This window comes from Macaca nemestrina, chromosome 3 (assembly GCF_043159975.1).
Source record: "Macaca nemestrina isolate mMacNem1 chromosome 3, mMacNem.hap1, whole genome shotgun sequence".
NCBI lineage: Eukaryota > Metazoa > Chordata > Mammalia > Primates > Cercopithecidae > Macaca > Macaca nemestrina.
The window spans coordinates 186,146,113-186,172,063 of record NC_092127.1 but is presented as its reverse complement, the minus strand read 5'-3'; the positions used below and the strand labels follow the sequence as shown (position 1 = coordinate 186,172,063).

The 25,951-nt window shown below is 42.7% G+C and overlaps 2 protein-coding genes across 12 annotated transcripts in view; one reads left to right on the top strand and one right to left on the bottom strand.

Annotated features, from left to right (window-relative positions):
- Positions 1-925: 925 nt before the first annotated feature.
- Positions 926-25,951, bottom strand: part of LOC105487944 (heparan sulfate-glucosamine 3-sulfotransferase 1) — a 31,152-nt gene continuing 6,126 nt past the window's right edge. For 3 of the 5 annotated variants that reach the window (XM_011751606.3, XM_011751604.2, XM_011751609.3), the window contains exon 2: positions 926-2,291. In XM_011751606.3, the coding sequence (XP_011749908.1) occupies positions 1,260-2,183 (924 nt within the window). In that variant the 5' untranslated portion in view covers positions 2,184-2,291 and the 3' untranslated portion in view covers positions 926-1,259. Of the gene's footprint in view, positions 2,292-3,971; positions 4,874-25,951 lie in introns of those variants that run through there. The other 2 variants (XM_011751607.3, XM_071093856.1) reach the window with 2 other exon arrangements.
- Positions 11,072-25,951, top strand: part of LOC105487943 (uncharacterized) — an 82,377-nt gene continuing 67,497 nt past the window's right edge. For all 7 annotated transcript variants that reach the window (XM_071093863.1, XM_071093860.1, XM_071093861.1 and 4 more), the window contains exon 1: positions 11,072-11,423. In XM_071093863.1, coding sequence (XP_070949964.1) covers positions 11,317-11,423 — 107 coding nt within the window. In that variant the 5' untranslated portion in view covers positions 11,072-11,316. The remainder of the gene's footprint in view (positions 11,424-25,951) is intronic.

The following is a 25,951-nucleotide window of genomic DNA, read 5'->3' as shown; positions in this document are numbered from 1 at the left end:
TAATAAATGTTTTATTTTTACTAAAATCCGATGTGTTTAATTTTGTAAAAGGCTGACTGCATGAAGAATGCATGAAAAAACTGAGGATAAGACGGGTTTATGTGACCATCTCCAACAACCTGGCTGCTCGGGGGCAGAAGTGAAAATGAACTCCAGCCTCTCCTCTGGGGGCAGGTACAGTGGCTCTCTTCGGTGCTACCCTCAACTCTGCCCTTTTCTCTTTTTAACTTCAACCCTTGGGAGTTTACATTTTCTTTCACATTCAGGACTCCAAATTTAGAGTTGATTTTGAAACATACACATATTTATGTCTCAGTGCATATGGAATATATGTCTATAATGCCAATGTATCTTTCAGGAAGTAAGCACTTTTAAACTAAGCAAAAGACTACTACCCTTTTAGTCAGCCTTTCACAGAACCTACAGGATGAAGACACACATAGATTTTGCAGTTTCTCTTTTCTATTCTAATTGGCTTTCTGGAGGCCAACTGCCACTTGGGGCAAAGTACCCAGGCCCGAGATCGTTCTGAAGGCCAAGGGTTTAATCCTCTTTATTGTAGGTTTCAACCACTGCTGAGATCAGAAGCGTATGCAAATATTCTTTGAGGTCAAGATGGATCCCAAGGGACTTCTAGCCAGTCACTAACTGCTTCTCCATCCTGAATATTGCTTCGTTTACTTGAAGTTTACACGTGGGAATGGGTAAAACCGTGACCTCCAAAAATGGCAAGGAACCATCAAGGAGATAAATCTTACAATCCAAGTAAAAATAAATCTGATGATCACAATGAGACATTGAAAATTAAAAAGAGCAATGCAGAAAGGAGAGGGGAGAGAGACGACTATAACAGCCATAAAAAACGTGGTTTTTTTTAAGTAACAAAAGAATTTAGATTTTGCAATGAGTGCAACACAGACAGCTATTTTGAGTTGGGGGCAAGTTAATTATATTCAAAAAAAGATAGCGTCTCCAGAAAAATCTTTTTTTTTTTTCAGTGAAATAGTTTAGTTCCTTCATATAGAGACATATTACACAATGTTAACAACCATGAAAAACAATACAAAATGCCCTCCATTTAACAAGTAGAAAAATATAACTAGTATATATGGCAATTGTGAATCTAATACTGTACAGAAGTACTTTATGGATTTTACAAATAAATTATACCTTAAATGCTTTTTTAAAATTCTTTCCCCTCCCCCAGATGTACACCAGAACTTACAGTAGGAAAGTTTCTGAGCTTAGCTTATTGCAAATCAGTGCCAGTCAAATGTTCTGCCAACAAGCTCGAAGAATTTCTTATTTGGCTCATGAAAATATTCGTGCAGTTTATTGAGTAGTTTGGGATCTACTTGGGGGTGCGCCCGGCCTTTGGACTCATGTAAGCAGCGGTCCCGGCCGCTGTCCCGCAGGCAGTAAAAGCCCTTGGTTTTGTTAAAGTAGAAGTTCGAGGCATTGATCTGCGGCGACAGCTTCAGGAACCTCTCGACCTTTTGGATCTCGGGGAAAGGATCCCTGATGAGGCGGTCGCCGTCCACAATGTGGATGTGGCGCAGCGGGAAGAAGCGCAGCCAGTTCTGCATGTGCACGTGGTAGAGGCTGCGGTTGAGGGCCTTGTAGTCCACATTGAGCCGGCCGTCGCGCACCAGGAACTCCTCGATGGACGGGTAGGGCTTGCGCTTCTGCATGTGGTTGTAGAACACTTGGGTGTAGTCAGATAGCACGCGCTCCGACGGGTCTCGCAGGATGAGCAGCAGCCGGATGGACGGGTTCATGCTGTGGACTCGCTCAGGCACTTTGGGCGACGTGAAGTACGCGGGGGTCTTTTCCACCGTGAGCTGGTGTGGCCAGGAGAAGGGCATCTGGCTGAGGTACCAGCCCAGGCCGTGGCCGTAGTGCTCCTCCCAGTCGAAGAAGTGGACCTCGTTCTCCGCGGCCGCCACATCGGGGTGCAGGCTGAGCATCTCCAGCAGCGCGCGCGTGCCGCCCTTGCGCACGCCGATGATGATGGTCTGAGGCAGCTGCTGGGCAGAGCCGTTCGGGGCCGCGCCATAGCGGACGTCATCCTGGAGGGTCCCCGCTTTCCGCAGAAGCTCCTGCTGGCCCAGCTCGGCGGGGCGGGAAGGCACTAGCTGGGGCTGGGCCACCAGCAGCACCGCGCCCAGGAGCAGCGCGGCCATGCTGGACACCACGGTGGCTTCACTGGGCCGCTCGTCGCTGGGTCATGAAGCGCAGCAGGACGGAAGCCTCCTAGTCAGTGGCACATGGGACTTTCAGGCTTTCAATTACTAGGGAACAAAAAGGGAAGATATTAACATATAACAAAGACAGGAATAATTCAACTAACGACTCTGTAGCCACTCTGCAGTGAGGACTATATTCAACCCCCCGGGACTCTCAGTTTCTTATCCTATACAGGAGCAGATGGCAAACATTTTCTGCAAAAGGCCAGAGAGTAAGTATTTTAGGCTTTAAGGGACATACTTTAGGCCAACTCCAACTTCAACCGTGCTATTATAGATGGAATACAGCCATAGACAACACACAAGGGAATGGGTGTGGTTGTGTTCCAAGAACACTCTATTTATGGGCACTGAGTGAATTTCATGTAATTTTCACGTGTCATTAAATATTATTTTCCTTTTTACTATTATTATTTTTTGCAATCATTTATATGTTTAGCTGTTTGGCTGCATACAACCGGGCCAGGTTTGGCCCCCCAGTCAGAGCGTGCTAACCCTTACTATAAAGGAAAGGGTTGGGAAGACCCTTCGGAACTCAGCAAAAATCAATAAAATAGCTACTATTCACCAGTCCCTGGCAGAGGGGTAGGTGATATAGAAGCAGGCTTTGTTCCTGCCCCCTGCTCTTCCAGCCAGGGGCTGTAATCTAACAAAGCATGTAAATTAGTATGAAAGACTTCATGATTAGTCCCAATTCTTCACCCTGTGTCCAACCCTTGAATTGGCCTTGCCACTAGCATATGAGCAGATGAGACAACATATCAGTCCCCAGCCTAGCTGCAAGAGGTCTTGTGTGTTTTGGCTCACCCTCTTTCACTCTTGCCTTTGCCATGAGAAGAATATGCCCTGGCTAGCCCATGGTCCCGGGGGAGGATGAGAGACACATACGGCCATCCCATCTCATAAGCGAAGATGCATGATTGTGGTTTTAAGCCACTGAGTTTTGGAGTGATTTGTATTGCAGCAGGAAATTGGCAAAAGTTAATTGATGCAGCCTGATTATAGGCATCAGGGTGATATATGTTATGATTGTAATTTAGGTAGGGTACTACGAAGACACATGTTCATTCATTTTGCCTGAAATAATTGGGGATGGTTTCACAGTGGTGGAAACATTTGAAGTAGGCCTGGAGGGATAAACAAGTGAAATTACTACAACGTACAAAAAAGCCTTCACGTGTCCAAAGCTTTACTATTGATAATGTGGTCTCATACTATGCTCAGCTATTGTCTCTACAATCCTACATTGTAAGGTAGGAAGGCAGGGCAGATGTCACCACCATTTTTTTTCTTTTTTTTTAGATGGAGTTTTGCTCTTGTTGCTCAGGCTGGAGTGCAATGGTGCGATCTCAGTTCACTGCAACCTTCGCCTCCGGGGTTCAAGTGATTCTCCTGCCTCAGTCTCCTGAGTAACTGAGATTACAGGCATGTGCCACCACATCTGGCCAATTTTGTATGTTTAGTAGAGATGGGGTTACTCCATGTTGGTCAGGCTGGTCTTGAACTCCCAACCTCAGGTGATCCACCCGCCTCGGCCTCCCAAAGTGCTGGGATTACAGGCATGAGCCACTGCACCTGGCCTGTCACCACCATTTTATAGAGGGTAGCCTTGTCTAAGGACACAATTCTATTAGTCTTTCAAAATTCAGAGCCCAAATTGAAAACTCTAAACTCAGGGTTCTTTATCCACAACCACCTCTTTTTCACAAAACTTCTCCTCTTTACCTATTTAAGATTTATAACATTTAGGCAGTAAAGGACACAGGAACTGCTGGCCTAGATGTTTCAGGGTTCCACAAGACAGACCAGTCCATGGTTTATGTTTTCAAGGAGCTGATACTCAGTCTGTCATGTTGTCCTCTAAAGAAGTGATTGGATGCTCTCACTTGAGTCGTCTCTGTTAAAACACATTAAGGGAAGGGTAAGAGACAGGCCTGGCTTGGGGACTGTGGGATTTACAAAGGTAGTAAAAATGTTCTCCATCAAGAGGACCCATCATCTTTTGTACAGTAGCTTCAAAATTTACTTCATCAGTTTAAAACTTGTCCAGAATGAATAAAGGAAGAACAAATTCCAGGACATCCATTTTTATGATCAACCAGCTGATCTATCTTTCTCAGATATTGTGTTATCTGTTTAGAAAAACATATTAAAGAGCAAGTAATCAAACAGACAGAAGCCTTTAGAGAACCACAGTGCACTGGAGAAGGGACCTGAGGGATCAGTGATGTAACTCTTTAAGAAAAAATCAAGAATGCTTTAGAAAGGATAACCACGAACGATGATGTTTCAGGTTGGTTCTACCGATTGGTGAGCTCAATTTAACGGGTCAATTGCTTTAGTCAACTGATGGTTTCAGGGTGTTTCAGTTGAATTTCATTTCCTTCTCAAGTCATCCAGGTTGTTCAACCAAATGTACCAGTTGTGCTTGGCTCTTACATATTTGAGATGTGAGAATGTATGCAATTGTATGTGCATGTTTGGGTGTGTCTGTATGTGTGTATGCGTGTGTGTGTGTGTGTGCAGGTATAACAGGTTGGTCAAGGGAGAGACGGACAAACTACTACCCTTTAGAGAGCTATGCTGTGTGTTGCTCACTGCTATCCCCAGCTTTTTTTTTTTTTTTTTTGAGACGGAATCTCACTCTGTCGCCCAGGCTGGAGTGCAGTGGCGCGATCTTGGCTCACTGCAAGCTCCGCCTCCCGGGTTCACGCCATTCTCCTGCCTCAGCCTCCCCAGTAGCTGGGACTACAGGCGCCCGCCACCACACCCGGCTAATTTTTTTTTTTTTTGTATTTTTAGTAGAGACGGGGTTTCACCGTGTTAGCCAGGATGGTCTCGATCTCCTGACCTCGTGATCCACCTGCCTCGGCCTCCCAAAGTGCTGGGATTACAGGCGTGAGCCACTGCGCCCGGCCTGCTATCCCCGTCTTATAGTTCCATGTTCAGACTCAGGGAACAACACATTCATATTATTTGATACCTAAGTGTAGAGGCAGAGGCCAGATCTGAAATTCATATTATCTGACTGTTTATGCTCCCTCCACTCTAACCTGAGGCATCCTGGTTAGTGTAGTGTACATCTGAGGTTTCTTTCCTGAAGGGGAATTACCAGCACACAGTAAAGAAGAAACTAAATATAGTTTGTCCTTCATGAAAGAAAACAACAACAACATATTGGGAAGTTAAGTAGCTTAAAAGTTCCTTGTTTGTACTTTAATCCTTTCTAAAAGTGTATTTACTTATGTCTAGACCTTTTTCATTCAAAAATATTTGAGACTTATAGAGAAAGAAATTGGCTAACATCTTATATATACATATGCAAGTATATATGCACACATATACATACACACATACTATATATAGCATATATATCATGTTTATAAATATGCCCCATGTGTATCTTTTATGTATATATGTAAAAACGTGTGTAAGTATATATGTGTGTGTGTAAATGTATGCACACATATATTAATATCGAAATATAGTGTAACCTGTTTTATATTACATGCACACCATGGGCATTGGGAGCCAACTTCCTCTTGTGGTTTTATAATTTGGACTTCCCAGGGGCACAGAAAGGATTTTTGGTCCTTTTTGTAATACTCTCAGAAACAAAAAGATTCCTAAGCTCAGGTGAACCTATAAAGCCATTCCTGTGGGCCACCTTGATCTTGACAGTGAAATTATAAACATCAGGGAAGAAGGGGGTCACTTAGTCCCTGCCTTTCACACCCCAAGATGACTTGCCCAGTGTCACATAGTAAATCTGTTCCCAGGACTTTTGGCTCCTGAATTCCAGTTCTGTAGTCTAGTTGCTGTTATTACTGTCTTTCGAGTAAGTGCTTGTAATGTAAAATAATGACAATGTATTGGGGACTCCAAAGAAGAAAAACCCAACAAAATCTACCCAGCAATGACAACTCCCTGACCACCAACTTCCAGTGTCAGCTGACACACAGGGTACATGCAGTACAGGGTCAAACTTGCTCATTTGTTCTGGTCAGTAGAAGGGTCCAAATGAATTGCACAGGCTCTGGAGTCAGGATTCCTGTCTCCAGTTTGGACCCTGGTCAAAGTGACTTAACCTCTCTTAGCTTCAGTTGCCTCATCTGTAAAATGGTAATAATTCCACCTGCCTCAAATGATTACTTTGAGACGGAAATGAAACAATGTGTGTCAGGACTGTCCAATATAAATATATTTTGTATCACATATGCATTCAGACATTTTCCAAAGGTCACATTTTAAAACATATATTTCACATAGCTTAACATATCTAAAATGTTATCACTGTAACATATAATCACCTATATAATTTCTCTTTTTTGAGACAGAGTCTTCCTCTGTTGCCCAAGCTGGAGTGCAGTGGCATGATTTCAGCTCACTGTAACCTCTGCATACTGGGTTCAAGTGGTTCTTGTGCCTCAGCCTCCCAAGTAGCTGGGACCACAGTTGTGTGCCACCACACCTGGCTAATTTTTGTACTACAATTTTAGTAGAGATGGGGTTTGACTGGTCTCGAACTCCTGACCTCAAGTGATCCACCTGTCTCGGTCTCTCAAAGTGCTTGGATTACAGGCGTGAGCCACCATACCTGGCCTAATCACTATATAAAATTAATGAAGGATTTTGCATTTTTTCTACCCAGTCTTCGAAATCCAAGTGTGTATATATTTACCTGTGTAGCACATATCAAGGACACATATGACTGGTGGCAATTGAGTTAGAGAGCATAGAGACAGAGAGCACTGAGCACATTTGCAATTCTTGATCTGAGAGCTCTTTAAGTGTGGAACACACTTTCCTGAAAGCAAGATTCCCTACCCATTCACAGATTAGGAGCTTCCTAAACAGGAGAAGAACAGGAAGACAGGTTTGAACCTGCAGGCAGCACAAAGGCAAATTCGATCTTCTCCCTCAGGAAACAAACCAGATAAAAGTAAACAAATGGGAACTTTTGACAGTTGAAGCCCTTGGCTGACATGGGCATGGATACAGAATTCTCCATAGCACCTGAAGCAGAGGCCACAACCTTGGCAAAAGCAATGATCGCAGCTCCCGTCTGCAGCAATTGCTACTCAGCAGGCACTAGGCTGGCAACTTTCCATGCAGGGCTTGCTGTAATCGTCACTGCAAGTCCTCAAGGTAAGTCATGTTATTATTTTAAAAAGTGAGGTTCAGAGAAATGAAGTCGTGTGTCTAGAAAGTTAGCCAGGTACTTCACTGTCCCTTTCACTTTTCTTGGCAATGTCTAGAGATAGTGAGCAAGTTGTTAATGAACTTGGCTCGACTTCTTTGGTCCTGTTGAATATTTGTGCCTTGCACCAATTCTTTGATGAAGGACGGAATTTCTATGAAACCTGAGACTTGCTAAGATGGGCACAATGAACCTCCGCCTTCCTTTTATAGATGGGTTAATAGGTCCCAAAGGGAGATCCAGCTACCTCTCTGTTTACTTCCCTCTATCAGGGAGGCTGTATTCTGGGTTCTACGGTGAAAACCCAAGGCCTGAGTTTCATGAACTGAGAAGATTAAAGTCCTTCCTATCAGCAACAGTGAACTTCCTCAAGTCCCACTGTGAAGACAGTAGCCACATGCCAGGCATGGGAAACCCAATGGAGAGTCCACAGAATCTTCCAGATGGAGGCTTCCCTTGCACTTGGAATTAAATCCAAACTCCTTTCCAAGGAGGCCTTTCCTCCAAATGGAGGTCTTGCCTTGCTCTACTCTATCCTCTAGGGCCTGGCATGATTTCTGGTATATAGCACGTTCTAGACATTTTGTTTGCTGAATGAACTTGTCAAATGCAGTAGACGGGAAAATAGCTGGAAGGTACTGGGAACATATTTTAACACAGTAGCAAGAGAAACTTTAAGGGTTTGAAACTTCTGTCTCTAGAGAGTCAAGCAGAAAGCAGAAGTTGAAAGGGGGACTCAGCATTTCTAATCGTGATTGGGCGACATCACCTGAGAGCCTAGAAAATATTTGGATTAAAAAAGGAGGGGAAGCTATGAAACAACCCTTCAAAAATATTTTCATTTTCTCCTTATGTCTCCTTATTACATAATTCACATCATGACCTAGATTTCAAATGTAATTAACTATAATATATTCTCTCAGTCCCACTGCTGGAACATATTCATAGATGTAATGAAATAACTAGGATATTTTACAAGAGGTACATTTAATGAATCTGGAACAGTGATGCCTGCCATCTGTCGGTCTGTAGGACACCTTCACAGCCCCTCAACAAGAGATGATGACACACTGTCACAGGTAGGAATCTCCTGTAGGGTAGCAGGGATGATCAAAACATACAACCATAAGTCACTTATAGGATTTAACAAAAGGGTTAGAAGGGAAGAGATTACCTGCTGAGCACTCACTGGGTGCCAGGTGGCAAGCACTTGAGTATAAATTATTTCTTCTAATACTTGCAACACTACAAGAGGTGATTGTTCTCATTTTATTTTATATTTTTAAGCAATAAAAATGTGGTGAAGAGTAGTAGATGAACAAAGAAGATTTTTGCAATCAGGTAGATCCAGGCTAGAATTCTTATTGCTAACTGACCTCAGTCAATGTCTAACCTCTCTGGGGCTCCATGTTCCCCTCTGCAAGTATGAGCTTAAATCTTCTTGATAGGGGTGTCATCATAATTAAATACGATGACCCATGCCAAATACATGGCACAGTGTCTGGCACACAGTCATTCAACAAATGTTAATGGCCTGCCTTTCATATTCATATCTGCCATGACAGAAATGGAAACATGCTGTTAAGGTTAAATGACCTCCTCAAGGTCACAGAACCTGGTAATATCAAACTAAAATATTCCACTGGCCATCCTCAAAGTCCATGGTGTGCCTTTGTCCCCTTTGAATTGTGATGCTTTCCCTTGGGCAGTGGGGATTGCATTCCAGGCGAGGGAGAGCTTACTTAAAACCACAATGAGATAGAAGAAGTGTGAGATTTATTATACTGTTATGCAAGAACTGCTTCTTTCCAAGAATCCCATGGTGTTGAGTGATTTAATTTTCTGGAACACACTGAAACATGAGAAAGACAGGTTGAACAACAGAACTGTCATTTTTTTTAGTCTACCAAACTTCTGGACAATCAACAGTATAAGATTATTTTTTCATTGTTAAGAACGAAAAATGTCTTCACTTTCATCTTTGCACAGCTACTGAAGAGCACCTCGCAGTGGTGTCAGATTTTCATCCTTGACAGGTCATTTTGGAAACAGTGAAATTGGAAATAGATTCAGTTTGTGCCTGTCAGTCTATGAGAGGACAGTGATATTTCAAGACCTACATAAATATTTATTTTCTTGAAATTGCTTATACATGTCAATCTTCAACGAATGTTGACATTCACTTTTGTTTGGATTTCCTTATGGTAATTGCTGTGAGGTGGAATGGGGTGAAAAGAGTTTAGGGTAGAAAGGATCATAAGTCAGGCCACATAATGTTAATAAGCTTTCTTGGACCAATTTACTATGCAGTGGGGGATAAGTTAGAGTAATTGGCCCCATTGTTTCCTTGAAAAAGAGGAGGACTATTCGAATATCTCCTCCTCTAGACTTCTATGCTTCCTTGAATTCTCTGCATGTCTGAGAGGTGCCATATTTACAAAAGTTTAACTGGATAATAAATTGAATTCTCTGAAATCGAAGGAAGGAGATGCCTTGGCAAGCCAAGGAAGGTAGCATGGTGTGCTCACTGGGAGAAGGATTCCCATCTCAGTGTTATTTGTGAACCTCTAAGTGCTCTTTGATAAAATGAGAATGATAAATGCAACCTGTCCCATAGGTAGTCTGAAGTCAACGCACACAACATTATTCCCCAGATCAGGTGAAGGATTAGGGCCCAAGGATTTGGATAAAAAGTTCACATGAGAGGTAACTAAAGATTTCCTCCTGGGAGAGACTTGTGGCTGCAAGTTACAACCATCAGGCAAAGTGCTTTCCAAACATGCATATGTACGCATGTCACTTAGAAAGCCAGTTACAAATGCAGATTCTAATGCAAGAGGCCTGAGCAGAGGCCTGGGATTCTGTATTCCTCATAAATTTCCAGAGGAGCTAATCTAACCCTCGATAGTCTTTGGAATGGCTAGAGCCCTGTGAGCTTAGAATATGGGTGCCAATTCAGATTCTGATACTCTTGGCCCCGGGGGAGAGATGGGCAAGGTCTTTTGATTTTTATTTGTTTGTTTCCTACTGTTGTTGGGGTAGTATATTTTTAATTCTAGGATTGAAAACAATTGTGGTAGACAAAATAGACAGGGATGATTTTGGCTGCCGAGTTTGTATTTTGGGAGGCAGGAGATGGAGGGAAGACTCTGGGAATTAACAGGATTTACAGCCAAAAACCCAGTCTCAAATCTTAGCTCTGTAACTTAAAATCTGCAAGACAGCCCTGAAACTTGGAGCTTGAGATTGAATGCACTGGCCCTACATATTTACTGTGAGGATTAAATAAAATAGTACATGTGGCATGCTTAGGGTATTGCCATACTGTCTGGCCTGTGGTAAGCTCTCAAATCATGGTAGTTATTTTTGTCCCTTAAAAAGAAAAATCCTGGGTGTTATAAATGGGATCCTGGGATGATAATTAGTCAAACACATTTGTTCATGATGCAAAGTACTGCAGTGACTCAACCAGACAGAGGCTCAAAGAAGAAAGGACAGTGACACATAGAAATAATTCAGTTCTCTGTGGAAGGGCACGCAGTGGCCGTGGGTCCTTCAGAAAGGGCTCCTGAATGAATGATGAGCAGCCAGGTGTGTGCAGTGGTGAGGCAGGCCCCCAGTGAAGGAAGAGGAGGAGTTACTTCTCAACATGTTTAATCTGCATTGCTGTGCGCAGAAGGCAGCAGTGACCTAAATAAATCCTTCATTAGAAGCAGAAACACACTGGCTCAGGCACTGCGCAGCAGAGCTCTGTGACAGGAGGGCGGACAGACAGGGCTTCTCCTATTACTCAGTGCAACTGAGTGGAAGAGGGACCCCATAACAGACAGGAGACAGGAGCTGGGCTGCCTTGGGCCCACTCTGGGGTGCATGGCTTCAGCCCCTGCTCCAGGGGTGACTGAGCCTCTGAGAGGTGCCATCTTAGCTAAAGAAGCTCCCCTGGATGGGGTGGATGGTCATCGATCACACTGCAGATGGTGAGTACCCACAAATCTTTTGTGTTAACCCAGAAATGATCAGGAAAGACACACAAAGCATCAGAGGCAAAACAGCCACGTGCCATCATCTTGTTCTGTCTCATCATTTTGCAGATAGAGAAACGGAGGTAAGCAGAGAACAAGAACCCCAAGGTCAGGCCTGCAGGGACTGAACTGACTCAGAAACATGGGTCTCCCAATTTGCATCTTACTAACCTCCATACACATGGAGGTTATGTGCCCTCCAAAATCTGTCCTTTTTTGGGGGGCAATGAAGATTGGAATAATTCACAGCTGAAAATAAATTTATACAAACCGAAGTAAATTGTTTCCCCTGAAATGGGCAAATAGGGAGAGATGATTTGTCTCATTCCTTGAGCCAGGTTGTTATGGACTGAATGTTTTTTCCCTTCCCAAATTCATAGGTTGAGACCCTAACCCTCAGTGTGATGGTATTTGGAGGTGGGGGGGTTTAGATGATTAGGTTTAGATAAGGTTGTAAGGGCAGGGTTCGATCCTGACAAGATTGGTGTCCTGATAAGAAGAGGAAGATAAAACAGAGCTCACTCTGTCTCTCTCTCTCTCTCATTCTCTCCACCATGTGAAGGCATAGCCAAAATGTGGCCCTCTGCAAGCCAGGAACGGGGTTTCATGAGGAACCACTTCTGCTGACACCTTGATCTTGAGCTTCCAGCTTCCAAAGCTGTGGGAAATAAATGTCTATTGTTTAAACCATCCATTGCATGACATTTGATGATAGCAGCCCTAGCTGACTAGTACGTGGTCCTCAGAATAAATAGGAAAGCAAAACAGTTTGGCTGGGACTTCCTCCATTGTGTGTCTTTCCGGGGCGGCACTCAAATGCTTCCAGGTTTAGGCAGGTGACATCTATGTATGAAGCCAGCTGGCTGGTGGGAGATGGTGGCAAGCAGCTGTGTGTGTGGTTTGGCTAAAGAAGCAGGTGCTGCCAACTCTGGCAGATTTTGTCAGAGACCAGGGACCAGAGTGGTCTGATCTTCACATTTTTCAAAACTCAACTATGGATACTTATGTGAAAAGTGCTGATTTTTAGGAATCTCATAAATGGATATAACTTGCCAAGTAAAGTGAAGAAAAGGAAAAAAATAAAAATAAAAAAGACTGAATGGCAAGTCTGCAGAGAGCAATGCCTAAGGTCTATGCATTGCCCGTAGGTGATCACTCAAACTCTTACAAGGCATCTACGATGTTTCTAAAATTGTACTGAGTTCCTGGGGACACCGAAATAATCCCATCCCTGTCTTCAAGGAGCACCTTATAATGTGGAAGATGCACGTGGAAGGAATGAATGACTAGACTTCAGAGTAGACATAGATCCATCCGTGGAAACTCAAGAGCCCAGAGGAGAGAGATGGGAGCTGGCAGAGGGTCAGGGAGGGCCTGGAAGGACCTCACAGCAAAGGCCATGTTTGAACACAATCTCGGAGAAGACTTGGCCGTGCTCAGAAGAAAGTCCCATGGGAGCATTCATTCAGGGCAGTAGGAGACAAAGCTAAATGGGGTACAAGGAAAACCTCAGCCTATGCTAAGATTTGCCATGGCAGGTGCTGGTGTGGATGAGGCTACAGGACCCACAGCTTGAGAAACTTCAGTCCTCTGCCTAGAAATTTAGAAAGAGGGTAGAGGAGGCCGAGAGTGGTGTCTCATGCTTGTAATCCCAGCACTTTTGGGAGGCTGAGGCGGGTGGATCATGAGGTCAGGAGTTCAAGGTCAGCCTGACCAACATGGTGAAACCCCGTCTCTACTAAAAATACAAAAATTAGCCAGGCGTGGTGGTGCACACCTGTAATCCCAGCTACGCCAGAGGCTGAGGCAGGAGAATTGCTTGAACCAGGGAGGCAAAGGTTGCAGTGAGCCAAGATCACGTCATTGCACTCCAGCCTGGGCGACAGAGTGAGACTCCATCTCCAGGAAAAAAAAAAAAAAAAAAACAATAAAAAATAAAAAATGAAAAATAAAAAAAAGGAGAGGAAAAATAGCCCTGGCATTAGGATGAAGCATACAGTCCTGAACTTAAATCTCAGCAATGTCACTTCACTATGTACAGGCTCTGACTTGAGAAAAGTTAATGGCGTAACTTGGAAACTTTTGTTCAGTTTTGGCCCAGGAGCTTTTTATTATCTTTCTTTTTAGATACGTGTGGTCTTGGTTTATCATGATCATTTAAAAACAAACATTTAAGAGAGTGCTTCGTATTGTCAGGCACCATGAAAAACACCAGGGGTAGAGCAATGACAAAGCGGCATCTATGCCTGAAAGAGCTCAAAGGGAAAACTGGCATAGAAATAATACAAGTAGTATTCCCTAGTGGGTTTTGATTTTATATTGACCACATTTTTCCTTTTCTGAAAACACTGTTGCAGTTCATATGATAGCACTGAATAAAGCAATAGTACATGGTTATTTCCTCTGGCCCACCTACCTATACACACCACTGTGATTTCCATTTGTCCCTTGCTTGAAATTTTTTTAAAGTGTCATTCAAGTTGAATATTTCATTATACTGATGCTCAGGTTCTACAAATAAATTAGTATCTCATTTGCTTCTGACTCAAGCTTTACTTTAAACAGGAGATGCTTGTTTTTTTCATCTTGCTAATCTTGAAATATTTAAACGCCATGTAATCTATCCAGAGAAACAACACCTAGATCGTGCACTCCACACAGCCCTCTCTGTAATTTCTTGTTATCTCTTACTATAATTACACTATCTTCAGATTAAATGCAATGGTGTATGTCAAGTTAAACCATCAGTGGCCTGGTCATTCGTTCTTTCTGCATGTGGATGCAAAATGATTTACATTTTATACTTTTAAAATGTTATTTATGATTACTTAAATAAAGTAATGCCAGAAGGAGAAGTTTAGGAATCATCAAGACAAATCACAGGAGTTCAGAGTGGGGAGGCTGGTGATTAAGGGCCTGGGTTTGAGTCCTGGCTGCACCCATACTGACTCCATATGACCAAGAGCAAGCCATGCGACCTCTATGTGCATCTTCCCATCTGAAATGTGGGGATAGTAACAGCACCAACCTCGTGGGATTGTCATGGGGATCAAAGGAGATGTGACTGTGTAAACTGTTAAAGAGCAGGGCTGGCGTAGAAAACTCCCACCAAATTTCAGTTTTTGTCACTGTCAGACTTCCATATCCCAATAACTGATAAAGCTTCAATTCAGGTCATCAATAATTCAGACACATAATATGCATATCCATGAAGTCTTCTTTGCTTGAAAGGGCCAAAGCACCAGGGTAAATAGGGTGCTGAACTGGGAAATAGGAGCTGGGGTCTAGTCCCTGGTTCTGTCTTGACTTCCATGTGACGGTGAGCAAGACACAGGGATACTCTAAGACTTATTTACAGAGTAAAATGATTGGGTCATAAATTCTAAGATCATATAAGATCAATCTAAAACATGAATGCTTCAGAGGACTGAGAAACATATGGGCTGATCACCCCAAGAGAGCTTAGCTCTCTTGGAATCCAAAATTTCAAGAGGATTTTCCAAGAGCTACGGAATCCAAAATTCCTAGCCACAGTGATTGTTGTTAAAAGCTAACCACAGAGTTTTGTCACCAGTGTGGGCATCAGTCTAACATTTTATAGGTTAAAGGTAGCACCATATATCAAACTTCTAAGCTGCTGAGGTCTTTTTGATGGGGAGGGGGAAGAATACAGCCTTTAGTGGAAAAGAGGCTGTTTCCTTGGGTAGGTCCTCTCGACCTGCACTTGCTGCTCTGATTCTACTCAGATCATACTTAGCACTCATTCAATGAATATTCATTGAACCTAGGACCTGATTGAGAGGTGGATCAGTTAGACTGAGAAATAATCTATGAAGAATGCTTAACCATTACTAGAATGAAACAAGGCAAATAAGAAAGCATTGTACTCCTATGGACTGAATGTCTGTGTCCTTAAAAATTAATATGTTAAAATCGAATCCCCATCATGATGGTATTGGAGGTGAGGCCCTTGGGAGGTAATTAGGTCATGAGGGTGAAGACTTCCTGAATAGGATTAGTGCCCTTATAAGAGGCCAGAAATCTGGCTCATTTTCTTTCTGCCATGTGGGGATACAAGGAGAATTCAGCAGGGGCTGCAACCCAGAAGAGGGCTCTCACCAGAACCCAAGGATGCTGGCATCCTGGCCTCAGACTTCCAGCCTGCAGTACTGTGAGAAGTCTGTTTCTGTTGTTCATAAGCCATCCAGCCTATGGTGCTTGGTCATAGTAGCCCTAATTAACTAAGATAAGTATTCTATAAAAAGTTTATCAGTGACAATAACCATTAGAAGAGAATCCTTTCAACCTGGGGCATGTGGTGGGATAAGATTTCCCTTATCCCCACACCAAACATGCAGCTTAATCACCTTTTAGGCTGGAGGAAGGCAGTTGGCTCTAAGGCTTCTGCTGGCTTAAATGAGGTATGGACGACTGGGAGTGAGTAGAATTGCTTAGGACAAGAGCCGAGGACTGAGAGCTGCCACGGGGGTCTAGTTTCCTGGTTTGTGCCACATATGACACTCAGCCTCTTCCTTAGCAAATGGAGAAGCAAACTTTGTAAAGTATCAGGGTGTGAGAGTATCCACAATTCAGAGTCAAGGCCTAAATAAGTGTACGGTGCATCAGGCACTAAGAAATTAGAGACGCGGTTGACACCCACCCCGTCTCTTCCCTCAAACAGCTTGGGACCATGCAGGGTATAGGGTGTGGAGAGGGAACAATAGAGAGAGAAGGTACAAAACAAAACACAAACAGCCATGATCACATTAGGGTTAGGGCTGTGAGAGGGCTAAGGACAGGATGCTTGTGGGAAGAACACAGAGACTCATAGACAATGGACTGAGAGATCTGCATGAAAACCATTTTGGTCTTATTCATGTGTTATGAGGTAAGAAGAATGATAGCAGAGCTACAATTAGAAATAGATTGCTTTGTGTTTCAAAATAAAAACAAAAACCATGTGAACATGAGTTATCATCTGTTAATAACTGCATTTCTTCCTCTAACTCTTAATGAGAAAGAAGGAAAAGCAAAGATATTGGGAGGAGAAATGAAGGACAAGCAGGAGGCTGCATGAGATAGGCTTCTTTCCTTTCTTTTTTTTTAAAGCATAAAACAATGGATCTTCCTGAGCAGTCTCCCACCCCAAGTACTAACCAGGCCTGACCATGCTTAGCTTCTGCAGTCAGGCACTTGCAGAGCAGTATAACTGCAGGCAAGAGAGCCTTGGCTATGTAGATCTTTATTCTATCATGTTCATTACATTTGACGGGACCTCAGCAAGGTTCACTCATCAAGTCCTGGTTCCATCTCCTTTCAGGAGGGGCCTGTGGCATATAATTGCTGTGTCTCTCTGTGTGTGTGTGTGTGTGTACACATATACACGTGTGTGTGATTGTTCCAATGATGAACTAAGTTTTCAAGACTTCCTGCTTCTCACAACCTTCTCAAGGTCATCAGTACATTAATGAAGGAAGCAATGCCTAGAGGTCCTGAAATGTTCCAGCCCATAGCATGCTACCATAAAGATGAGTTTTCAGAGGCGTCTAAAGAATAAAACTGATTGTGGCTGCCTTGGTCAAATCAGTCCCATTGCTTTTATGCTTTAACAACCATATTTACTTCCCCCACTAGCTAGTGTGAACACTCAGGCCTGGCTTTGTATTGCAGATTGATATCAAATCTAAACCAACAGATTGATTAGTGTCCAACATGCCAAGGAAGATGAGTAGGCTTGGCCAAAGAACAGTAGTTCATGTTAAATAAAGCCTTGGAAATTGTGTTGAAATTTCTGGATTGGTTTTTCACAGTTTTTCTTCCAATGCTTAGATTCATAGAGAGAGAGAATTTTAATACTGTGAGTCACTAAGTTAGGATCCAGGATTTCTTTCTACAATTATTATCCCCTTTCTTCACTCCCACAATGTAAGATCAGCAAATTCAGACACTCCCGAGGGTTAGATGTTACTTGCTTGGGTCATAGGTAACCAAGCCCAGAAATACAGGAAGAAAATTAGGTCCCATCCCAGGGAACCCACTGTGTAAGGGGGAAAGATGGATATGTAAGCAAACACTACCATTCCAAGGAGATGAAGGAAACTGTGGAACAGACACTATTTCATCAACGTTAAGGAGGTTGGGACAAGGAAATTTGGAATATGCTTCATGGAGAAGGCACCTGAGGAAAGCTCAGGGGTCTGGTGAGGACAAAAACAAAGTTCAACGCTTTGAACTAATGTCCATGCTAAAGTATGTAAATAGGGAAATAGAGAAATAAATGGATGGGGCAGAAAGATCAAAGCAATCATGTTTAAATTATCTTGGGTTTACATTCTGGGTTAGTTACATGCCCGTGAAGAAGCTATTTTTCACTCTGGGCCTAGTTTCCCTGTCTTGCCTGTTTTCTTAGGTGGAATTAAGTAAAATATTATAGAAAAAACATTTTAGCCCACCTGACATGTGATAGACTCACAGTAAATAATTGCTCAATAGTATTCACTCAATCAATAATAGCTCAATGATACTAACTTGAAGAGAAAAGTGAAAGAAAAATATCAGTAATAATTTAAGTTTAACGACAGCTATTTTTGTCTGCTTAAATAATTGTCATAAGTAAAGAAAGAAACAACATTCTGAAAATTGATGAGTAAGAAAGAAACATTCTCCAGTGAAAGCACAAAAATGCTGCTCTATTGATAGCTATGCAGAGACAGATGACAAAGGAAAAGCAGAATAAAAAGCATAAAGTGGCTCTTAATCTAGTGTTTCTAAAGGACAACTATTATAAGGTAATTAGCCTTTGTGCTGCCTTTAGCAGAGAACCTTAAGAATTAAAGTAAGAAAAAGTAGCAGGTGATGACAATCTTAAACCAAACACATGGGTTTGGCTAAATGAATAGGGCCTGGTGGTCTGTGTCACCAAATGACCCGATGACACTGCAGAGAGAGTGTTTCTGCGGAAATATGTGCAGCTAAGGAGACTTGTCTGGGGGTGAGAAGCCAGCAGGAGCAGGCTGCTCCAGTACGACTGAAAGTGTAAAACGTTCCTAGAACAGGTGCTTTCCTGGTTGGGGAAGGGCTGATGCACGTACGAACTCCTATGAGAGAGTCCAGGGAAGGGCAGAGTGCAGGTAGCATTGACCTTACCCAGGTGACATTTTTTCAGGTCACTTTAAACCCTTCATGAGATGACAAAAGACAGCTGCCAATCTGAACTCAGGCAATCTGAGCGAAAAGATCCGCCTCCCCTCAAAGACTGATAATTCTGTTTATCATAATGGTACTTTCACTTCCTAACAACCATGACCAAAGACCCCTCCTTTCATCCCCTCTCACCACATAAATCCATACATAAATCCATATTTCACTCAGGGATCGAGGACTTATACTCTGGACAAGAGGTGTGAAGGGGCATGAAGGGGCATGACCGGGGTTCTGTCCTGCTGTCTGGGAGCTGTCTCCTGAGGGATGCAGCCAAGTCAATGAGCAATGACAACAATGCCCGCTGCGCAAGTCGGAGAGCTCCAGGACTGGAGAGGTGGTGCCTCCTTCAGGGTATGTCAGGTTAGCCTGAGATCAGCACCTACATCTCTGTCCCTCCCCCCTTTGCTGTTTGTCTCATGAGGGTTGGTGGCAGGACACCGCTCTGTCTCTCAGAGAGGCAGAAAGACAGAGCAGGTACTCTCTGGCATAGTGCCAGTCACCAGGCCGGTGGGGAGGAGATCAGGCACAAAGCATGGGCTGGCTCTTAAAAGCTTCAGGCCAGGTGACCACATATCAGTTCCCCTCGCTTTTGCATGGCCCTGTTGAACTCCAAATAGGAAGGAAAGCACGTTCCATCAAGTACCTGGAAGAGAGTGATCCAAGGCAAAAGGCACACAGGCAGTGATTTACCATGGAGAGGGAGCAGTGTATTGGGACAGAGCTAGACAGCCCGTAAAGAATGATACAGTCTGAACCTGATAAGAAAAAGGAGAACGTACAGAAGTTCCAGGCATAGGAAACAGCATGTGCAGGGGTGTGAATGCTCACGTTCCTGATTTATCTGGGAACAAAGGGTGGTCCTGAGGTCAGATGATGAGGTATGTGTACAGAACAGAGAGTGGCTAATGATGAGGCTTAATAAATTAGAATGTGAGAACCATCCTGCAGAACTTGAATTTCAGCAATACTTTTATTACTGGGGAAAAAAAAAAAAACTAAAAGGAGAGCTAGCTTTCAAGCACCCACTATGTGTATTAAACATTCTAAGTTAATAAAATGCATTCTAATTAAAATAATAAGTAAATGCATTATCGTATTTAATCCTGGCTATTCTACGAAATGGAGGGCATTAGGTTGCATGGTTTTTCACTCCGCAATTATTTCCTGGGTGACCACTGTCTACCAGGCACTGGTCCAGATTAGAGACAGATTTTTGGAGTGGGGAGCTCTAGACAAAGTCCCCATCCTCCCACAATTTTATCTATTAGAACAAATTAAATGTTAATAAATGAGTGTATGAAAAATTCATAATTAAAAATCATGGAAGAATACCTGAAGTTTAGAGAGGTTATTCACCCGCCCAAGGTGATATTGTGATGAAGCGATGTGGCTGGGACTTGACCTCTTCCTGCATCTAAAAGTCCTGCAGTTAAACGTTAATATTATGAATAATGGAAATCCATGGAACTTTCTGAATTACAGGACTGGGCAATAACCTGATTATATTTGTGTTTTACAAAGATTTCTCCGGTTAGCAAGAGAGATTAACATAGAGAAATATTGCAGATTGCAAATGGCTGTAAAAATGACAGAGCTGGGAAGGAAAAACAAAACAGAAGCCAGAAAGATATAAGATTTGTGTTTTAGCTGAAGACCGCAGTAAAAGAGAAGTGATGAAGCTAAGCAGGATCAATCTCCAATTGTAATATACGAACAGAAGTGTAATTGTTGCCCGAAGGCAAGAAGGATCAATTCAGAGTTACCATAGTCGATTCATTTTCCTTTTTCATTGCTTCAAATGTCTTCCTGCCTCAGTTTCCTATGCTGTAATTATTTTATCTATGAGCCTGTGACCTACCTAGCTTTTGGCCAAGGGGACACAAGGGGAAAATATTCTGTCATTTGAGAAAGATTTTCCTCTGCGATTAAAAGAGAGCCCCCCTCCTCGCAGCCCCCCTGCACCTTGCTCTCCTCCTACTTTAGAGCAGAGTGATGAGATCGGCTGCTTTGGGACACTGTGGCACTTTAGCCACCTGGAGGGGAGGATCGGCCAGAAGGCAGCGGTGGACTCGAAGGCAATAAGCAGCTAGATCTATGATGACATTTGTAATCTGCTTTTCAATCAAAATCAGGCTTACCAGCAAGAAAAATAATCATTACTATTAAGTGCCACATTATAGACACTTAACTACATATCAAGCTCTCTCACGGGTGCTTTGCATACATCATAAAATGTGGTTCCCACAACAAAAGTCCATAAGGAAATATAATTCCATTTGACAGATAAGGCGACCAAAGTTCAATGATGCCAAGTCATTTCCCCATCGTCAAATGCTTCAAATACTACACTCCCTTTTGGATCAGGGAAAAGTCTCTTGTGCCCAGAGCCACCACGAATTTCAAACTGCGAATGGAGCTCTGGCCCCAAGAATGATCCTGCATCACAGAATGACTGGCATCAATGTACTCATCACCCCAGAAAGACTCAGTTCCCACGGAGCAGGAGGTGGGGCTTAGGGACAGGAGGAAGGCCAGGATACACCATGCAAACCATTAAAACCAAACCAAACCCACACACAGTGAGAGGACCCACAGGGGCACCATGGCTTGTCCCTCCACAAGATGGCACTCAGGTTCCTTGTCTTCAGTTTTCATCTGTGATGTTCAGCTGTCACAGAAACAGACTGTGGAGAAGGTACATGGCTCCCTTTCCTATCATGCTCCATATGCTTTCTAGTTGGAGCCCGACAGTTTCTATGTTTTTCCCTCAAGGTCATGAGGCATTGTGTTGGGGTTCTGAGAAGCTCTGCTGAGGCAGGGAGAGGGAGTGGCCTGGCTGCACTGGGGTTTACTCAGGGGCTGCTGAAGACCACCCTGTCACAAAACGTCACTGGACTTCTATGCTCTTCAAATCCTTCTTTCTGCTTTTCATGATTTTTCTGTTCTCTTGTCTTGTATCTCTTCCTTTCTCTCACCCTCCGTCCATCTCATCTTATCTCCCCACTTCTCTTCCTCTCCCTGTACTTTTTCTGCATCTTCCTCTCACTGTTCCTTCCATATTTTGCTACATTGCTGCATCTCAGTTGTTGGCCTAGAAAATGAATAACAGTGCTTACTTGCATGATATAAATTAAGACTAAAGAAACAAAGGGCAAAAGACTGAGACGCTATCCCATGAATATGACGCATAAAATTTAGTTTGTGATGCCGCATGTTCTCACTCGTAAGTGGGAGTTGAACAATGAGAACACATGGACATAGGGAGGGGAACAACACACATCTGGGCCAGTTGGGGGTGCGGGAGAGCGGGGAAGAGCATTAGGACAAATAGCTAATGCATGCAGGGCTTGAAACCTAGATGACGGGTTGATGAGTGGAGCAAAACACCATGGCACACATTTACCTTTGTAACAAACCTACATGTTCTGCACTTGTATCCTGGAACTTAAAGTAAAATAAAATACAATAAAATTTTTAAAAAAGAAAAAGTAGGGGCCTTCTAGTAAGAAAACATATATGGTAGGGGCACGTTTAACCCATTAAAAATATAATTTGATAAAACAAATTAGTCTGTGGTCTTTGTGATAGAACATTGAGTTTGCAATCCAGAGGCCTTCCTTGCTTTCCCTCATCATTAATGGCATCTTTAAAAAAACAAATTCTGACAGTAAACCAGACATTGTATAAGTGCATGACATAAATTATTAATTTAATGCACATGAAATAAAATCTGTGCTATAGTTTTAATTAAGCCTATTTTGCAGAGGGGGAGACTGAGATGTTGAGCTGTAAAGTAGCTCGCCTCTTACGGCATGGCTGCAAAGGAGCATAGCAGATTCTAACCATATCTCTCTGGCTGGTAAAGCCTTCACACTAATCACAATGCTGTTCTACCTTCTTTCTGGCCCATATTTCACGTAAACACCCTGCTAGTAAGAAGTTCAGGTTAAACGAGGAGTCACTGATATTACACGCAAGAGGAACCCGTTATTTTGGCATAAGCAATACCTCACTATTGAAGAAAGCATGAAACTCTGCTTTGGAAAGTCCACATGCAACAAAACTCTTGTTAATTTAGTTCCGCATTAGACTATCGCCTGAAACGGAAATGCAACATTTTCACAGCCCTCCTCAGAACAGCATGGAGTCAGGAGAGATCTCAGACTCAATTTATAATCTGTGTTCATCTATTTGTGGGGAGCGAGTCTGAAAAGCTCTCTAACAGTTTTATTAGCTTTTATTGCAGGAGCAATTTCAGGTGTGAGTTTTCAAAGCACAAAGGATCCCTTCAGTGTACTCAGTGGAACCCTGCGTGAGGCTAGTCTTCCTGATTCCAGCCCTACAGTAACGAGCTTGGAGCAATGTTAGTATTTAATCAGGTTCTATCTTAGCGGAATGAACACTACCCTGGTGGCCTCACAGGGTTGAAATACCTTCTTCTTGAAGGGTGTTGAGAATAATCTGGCTTGTGCTTTGGTGACATAGGCAAGAATCGGGCTCACTTCTTCAATGCCCAGAGTTCTGTTTTGGTCTACACTTCTTTTGGTCCTTTTAAGCAAAGAAATAAGCTTGCTTTGGTTTGATTGTTCTGTTGCTTAGCTCACCAAGGAAAACAGCCCTTCTCTTTCGCCTTGGACCGTACTCCCTGGACAAGTCATTTCATCTTGAAGACTACACTGCTTTCTTTATCTTCCTATGGCACAAGAACTTTCAGAAAAGAATCTTTCAAAACTTCTACTAGGAGAATAGGGATGCTAATAAAATACAGGATGTCCAGTTAAATTGAAATTTTAGATAAACATGACACATTTTTTACTTTTTAGTATCTGAGACATACTATACTAAAACATTATTTGTTGTCTGTCTTAAATTCAAATTGAATTAGGTGTTCCGTATTTGTATTTGCTAAATCTGGCAAATCTACACAAGACAAAACACATTGAGCATTGTGCTAGGCACTACATATTGGCCATCTCCCTCAATCCTCATGGGAGTATGGAAAAAAACTGAGGCCCAGAAAAATTGTCTATTACTCAGAGTGACACAACCAGTAAGAACAAGGCCAGAAATTCAAATATAAATGACTTCCAAAGTCATGCTCTTTCAACCACAAAAATAGCTGCAAAATCTAATCTCAGAAATCTGTAACCAACACCCTCCCCCTCCTTCCTACCCAGGACACTGGGAAAGATCTGGTTTTAGAAGTAATTCAAGTAAAGTGCAAGCCAGTTTTCCAGAGGAGGCTCCCAGCCCACTCTCATTCCCTGCCACACAAGTATGTGTTTTCCGGAGCACAGCTAGGCAAGCATGTCTTTTCATTTCAGCTGCATCTGAAATCACCTTTCTCTCCCTGTATTTTAACTGCTGATACAGAACTTTGATTTACCCTCCTAAACTAAAGAATGAAGACATTTACATAAAACAACCTACTGCAGGGTGTACAAGTACTTCATCTGCAGGAATTCTAGGGGAAATTCGACAAGACCTAAAATGCTGAAATAGAAGTTCTTGAGGGATGAAAGGAGATGTGAATATTTCAAATCTAAATGTATTTCTTTGCTTATAGAAAATGTAGGCTACTCAGTTCTCCAGGGATTTAACAAATCTCCACCTTGAGCCAACTGCTCACAGCAGGTAGAGAATCTTGTCCCTGGATCAAGTCTGCCCCCTTTACTCTGGGCATCTCTAAGAAAAGTTTCTTCATTCCTGTACCTCAGTTTCCCTCAATACCAAATGAAGATGGTAAGGGCTCCCCTGTGGCCCTCGCAGGACTGGGTACGAGAGATAAAATAGGCTGTGGGTATTGTCACATTATGTGAAAGTAAGGAATTATCTACCACATTCTTTTCATGCCAGAGTGCTTTTGCACAAGCAGACCAGGATCTATTCAGCAAAGGGCTTGTATTAATACGCCAGTTATTCAGCTGGACTGACCGTATTGGGAATCCCTAAAATAGACAAATGAGTTTTCAACAAAGGCTTGAGGGCTATGCAATTTTGACTGTGTTTTATCATTCTTCTTTGGCTGTTCTCACCATGTCTCTCTCGTTTCTTAAATATTTCTTCCACCATGAAGTGTTTCCTAACTCCCCCAGACAGAAATGCTGCCTGTTTCTTCTTTTCTGAGCAATATACCGTTCTAGGAACTGGAGCAAACATATACTTCCAGGCCCCTGCTGTCCTGGAGCACATGTTCTGATGGGAGAGTGTGAGAAAGTAAGCAAATAAGCTAATCAAGTAACAAGGTGACTCCATAAACATACTTGCTACCAAATTACATTACTGAAGAAATTGTTACTATGAAAGAAAGAAATAGGGTGATGAAAGGGAAATATTCTTGAGATGGTCCATCTCATGAGACAGGCAGAGACTCGGTTATTTATCCGACTCCCATACTCAACGGCAGATTCACCAATGACAAGAACTTTTTTTTAACCTCCTGCACAACTGCCTTGTGAACAGCAATCAATAGCAAAGGTGGGGACAGAGTTGGAAGAAGGTGTACCAGAGTCTCAAAGGGCACAAACACACTTTACACTTGGAACACATTTTAAAAACTAAATACTTTTCATAATGCAAAATGAAATTTTATAATAAAAATATCATTGCCAGATAAAGAAATGGAAGCCTCAAAAAAATTTCCATGGACGATGGGAGCAGGCCTAAAGTAAGTTAATAAGCACAGACGTAAACTGTTCCTGGAACAAAATAAAAGATCAATTAAAAAGGTGCTTGGGAGGCTGAGGGAGGAGAATCCCTTGAACCTAGGAGGCAGAGGTTGCAGTGAGCTGGGATCACGCCACTGCACTCTAGCCTAGGCGACAAGAGTGAGATGCCGTCAAAAAAGGTTGCTGAACGTCAGAGTTCTGAGTATGAAAACTCAACAGTTAAGGCATCCTTACCAGAGTCCTCAATCACTTTAGTTGCCTAATCATTTGAGATCATGTTTAATGTATTTCATGCTGTTCTGTAATTTCCTTGCAGCGTACTCCTTGATTGGTTTTGTTCATCAATGTACTCTAATACGTAATGCAATGCCAGGTACATGGCAGAAAATAAACGTGCTCAATAGTCAATTTTATTAAAATTGAGAGTATAGCCTAATATCCAAAACTATGCACCAGATGATAGTCCCAGGATACAATCAAACTCCCACATAGAAAATATTTATGTTGGATAATGAAACTTAACTTTAGGTTATGTTGAGCCAGAGACTGAACTGCAAGCTCCCTGGCTAACAGCCTAAGTTTCCTCCCCAGTATCCTGATATTTCCTATCAC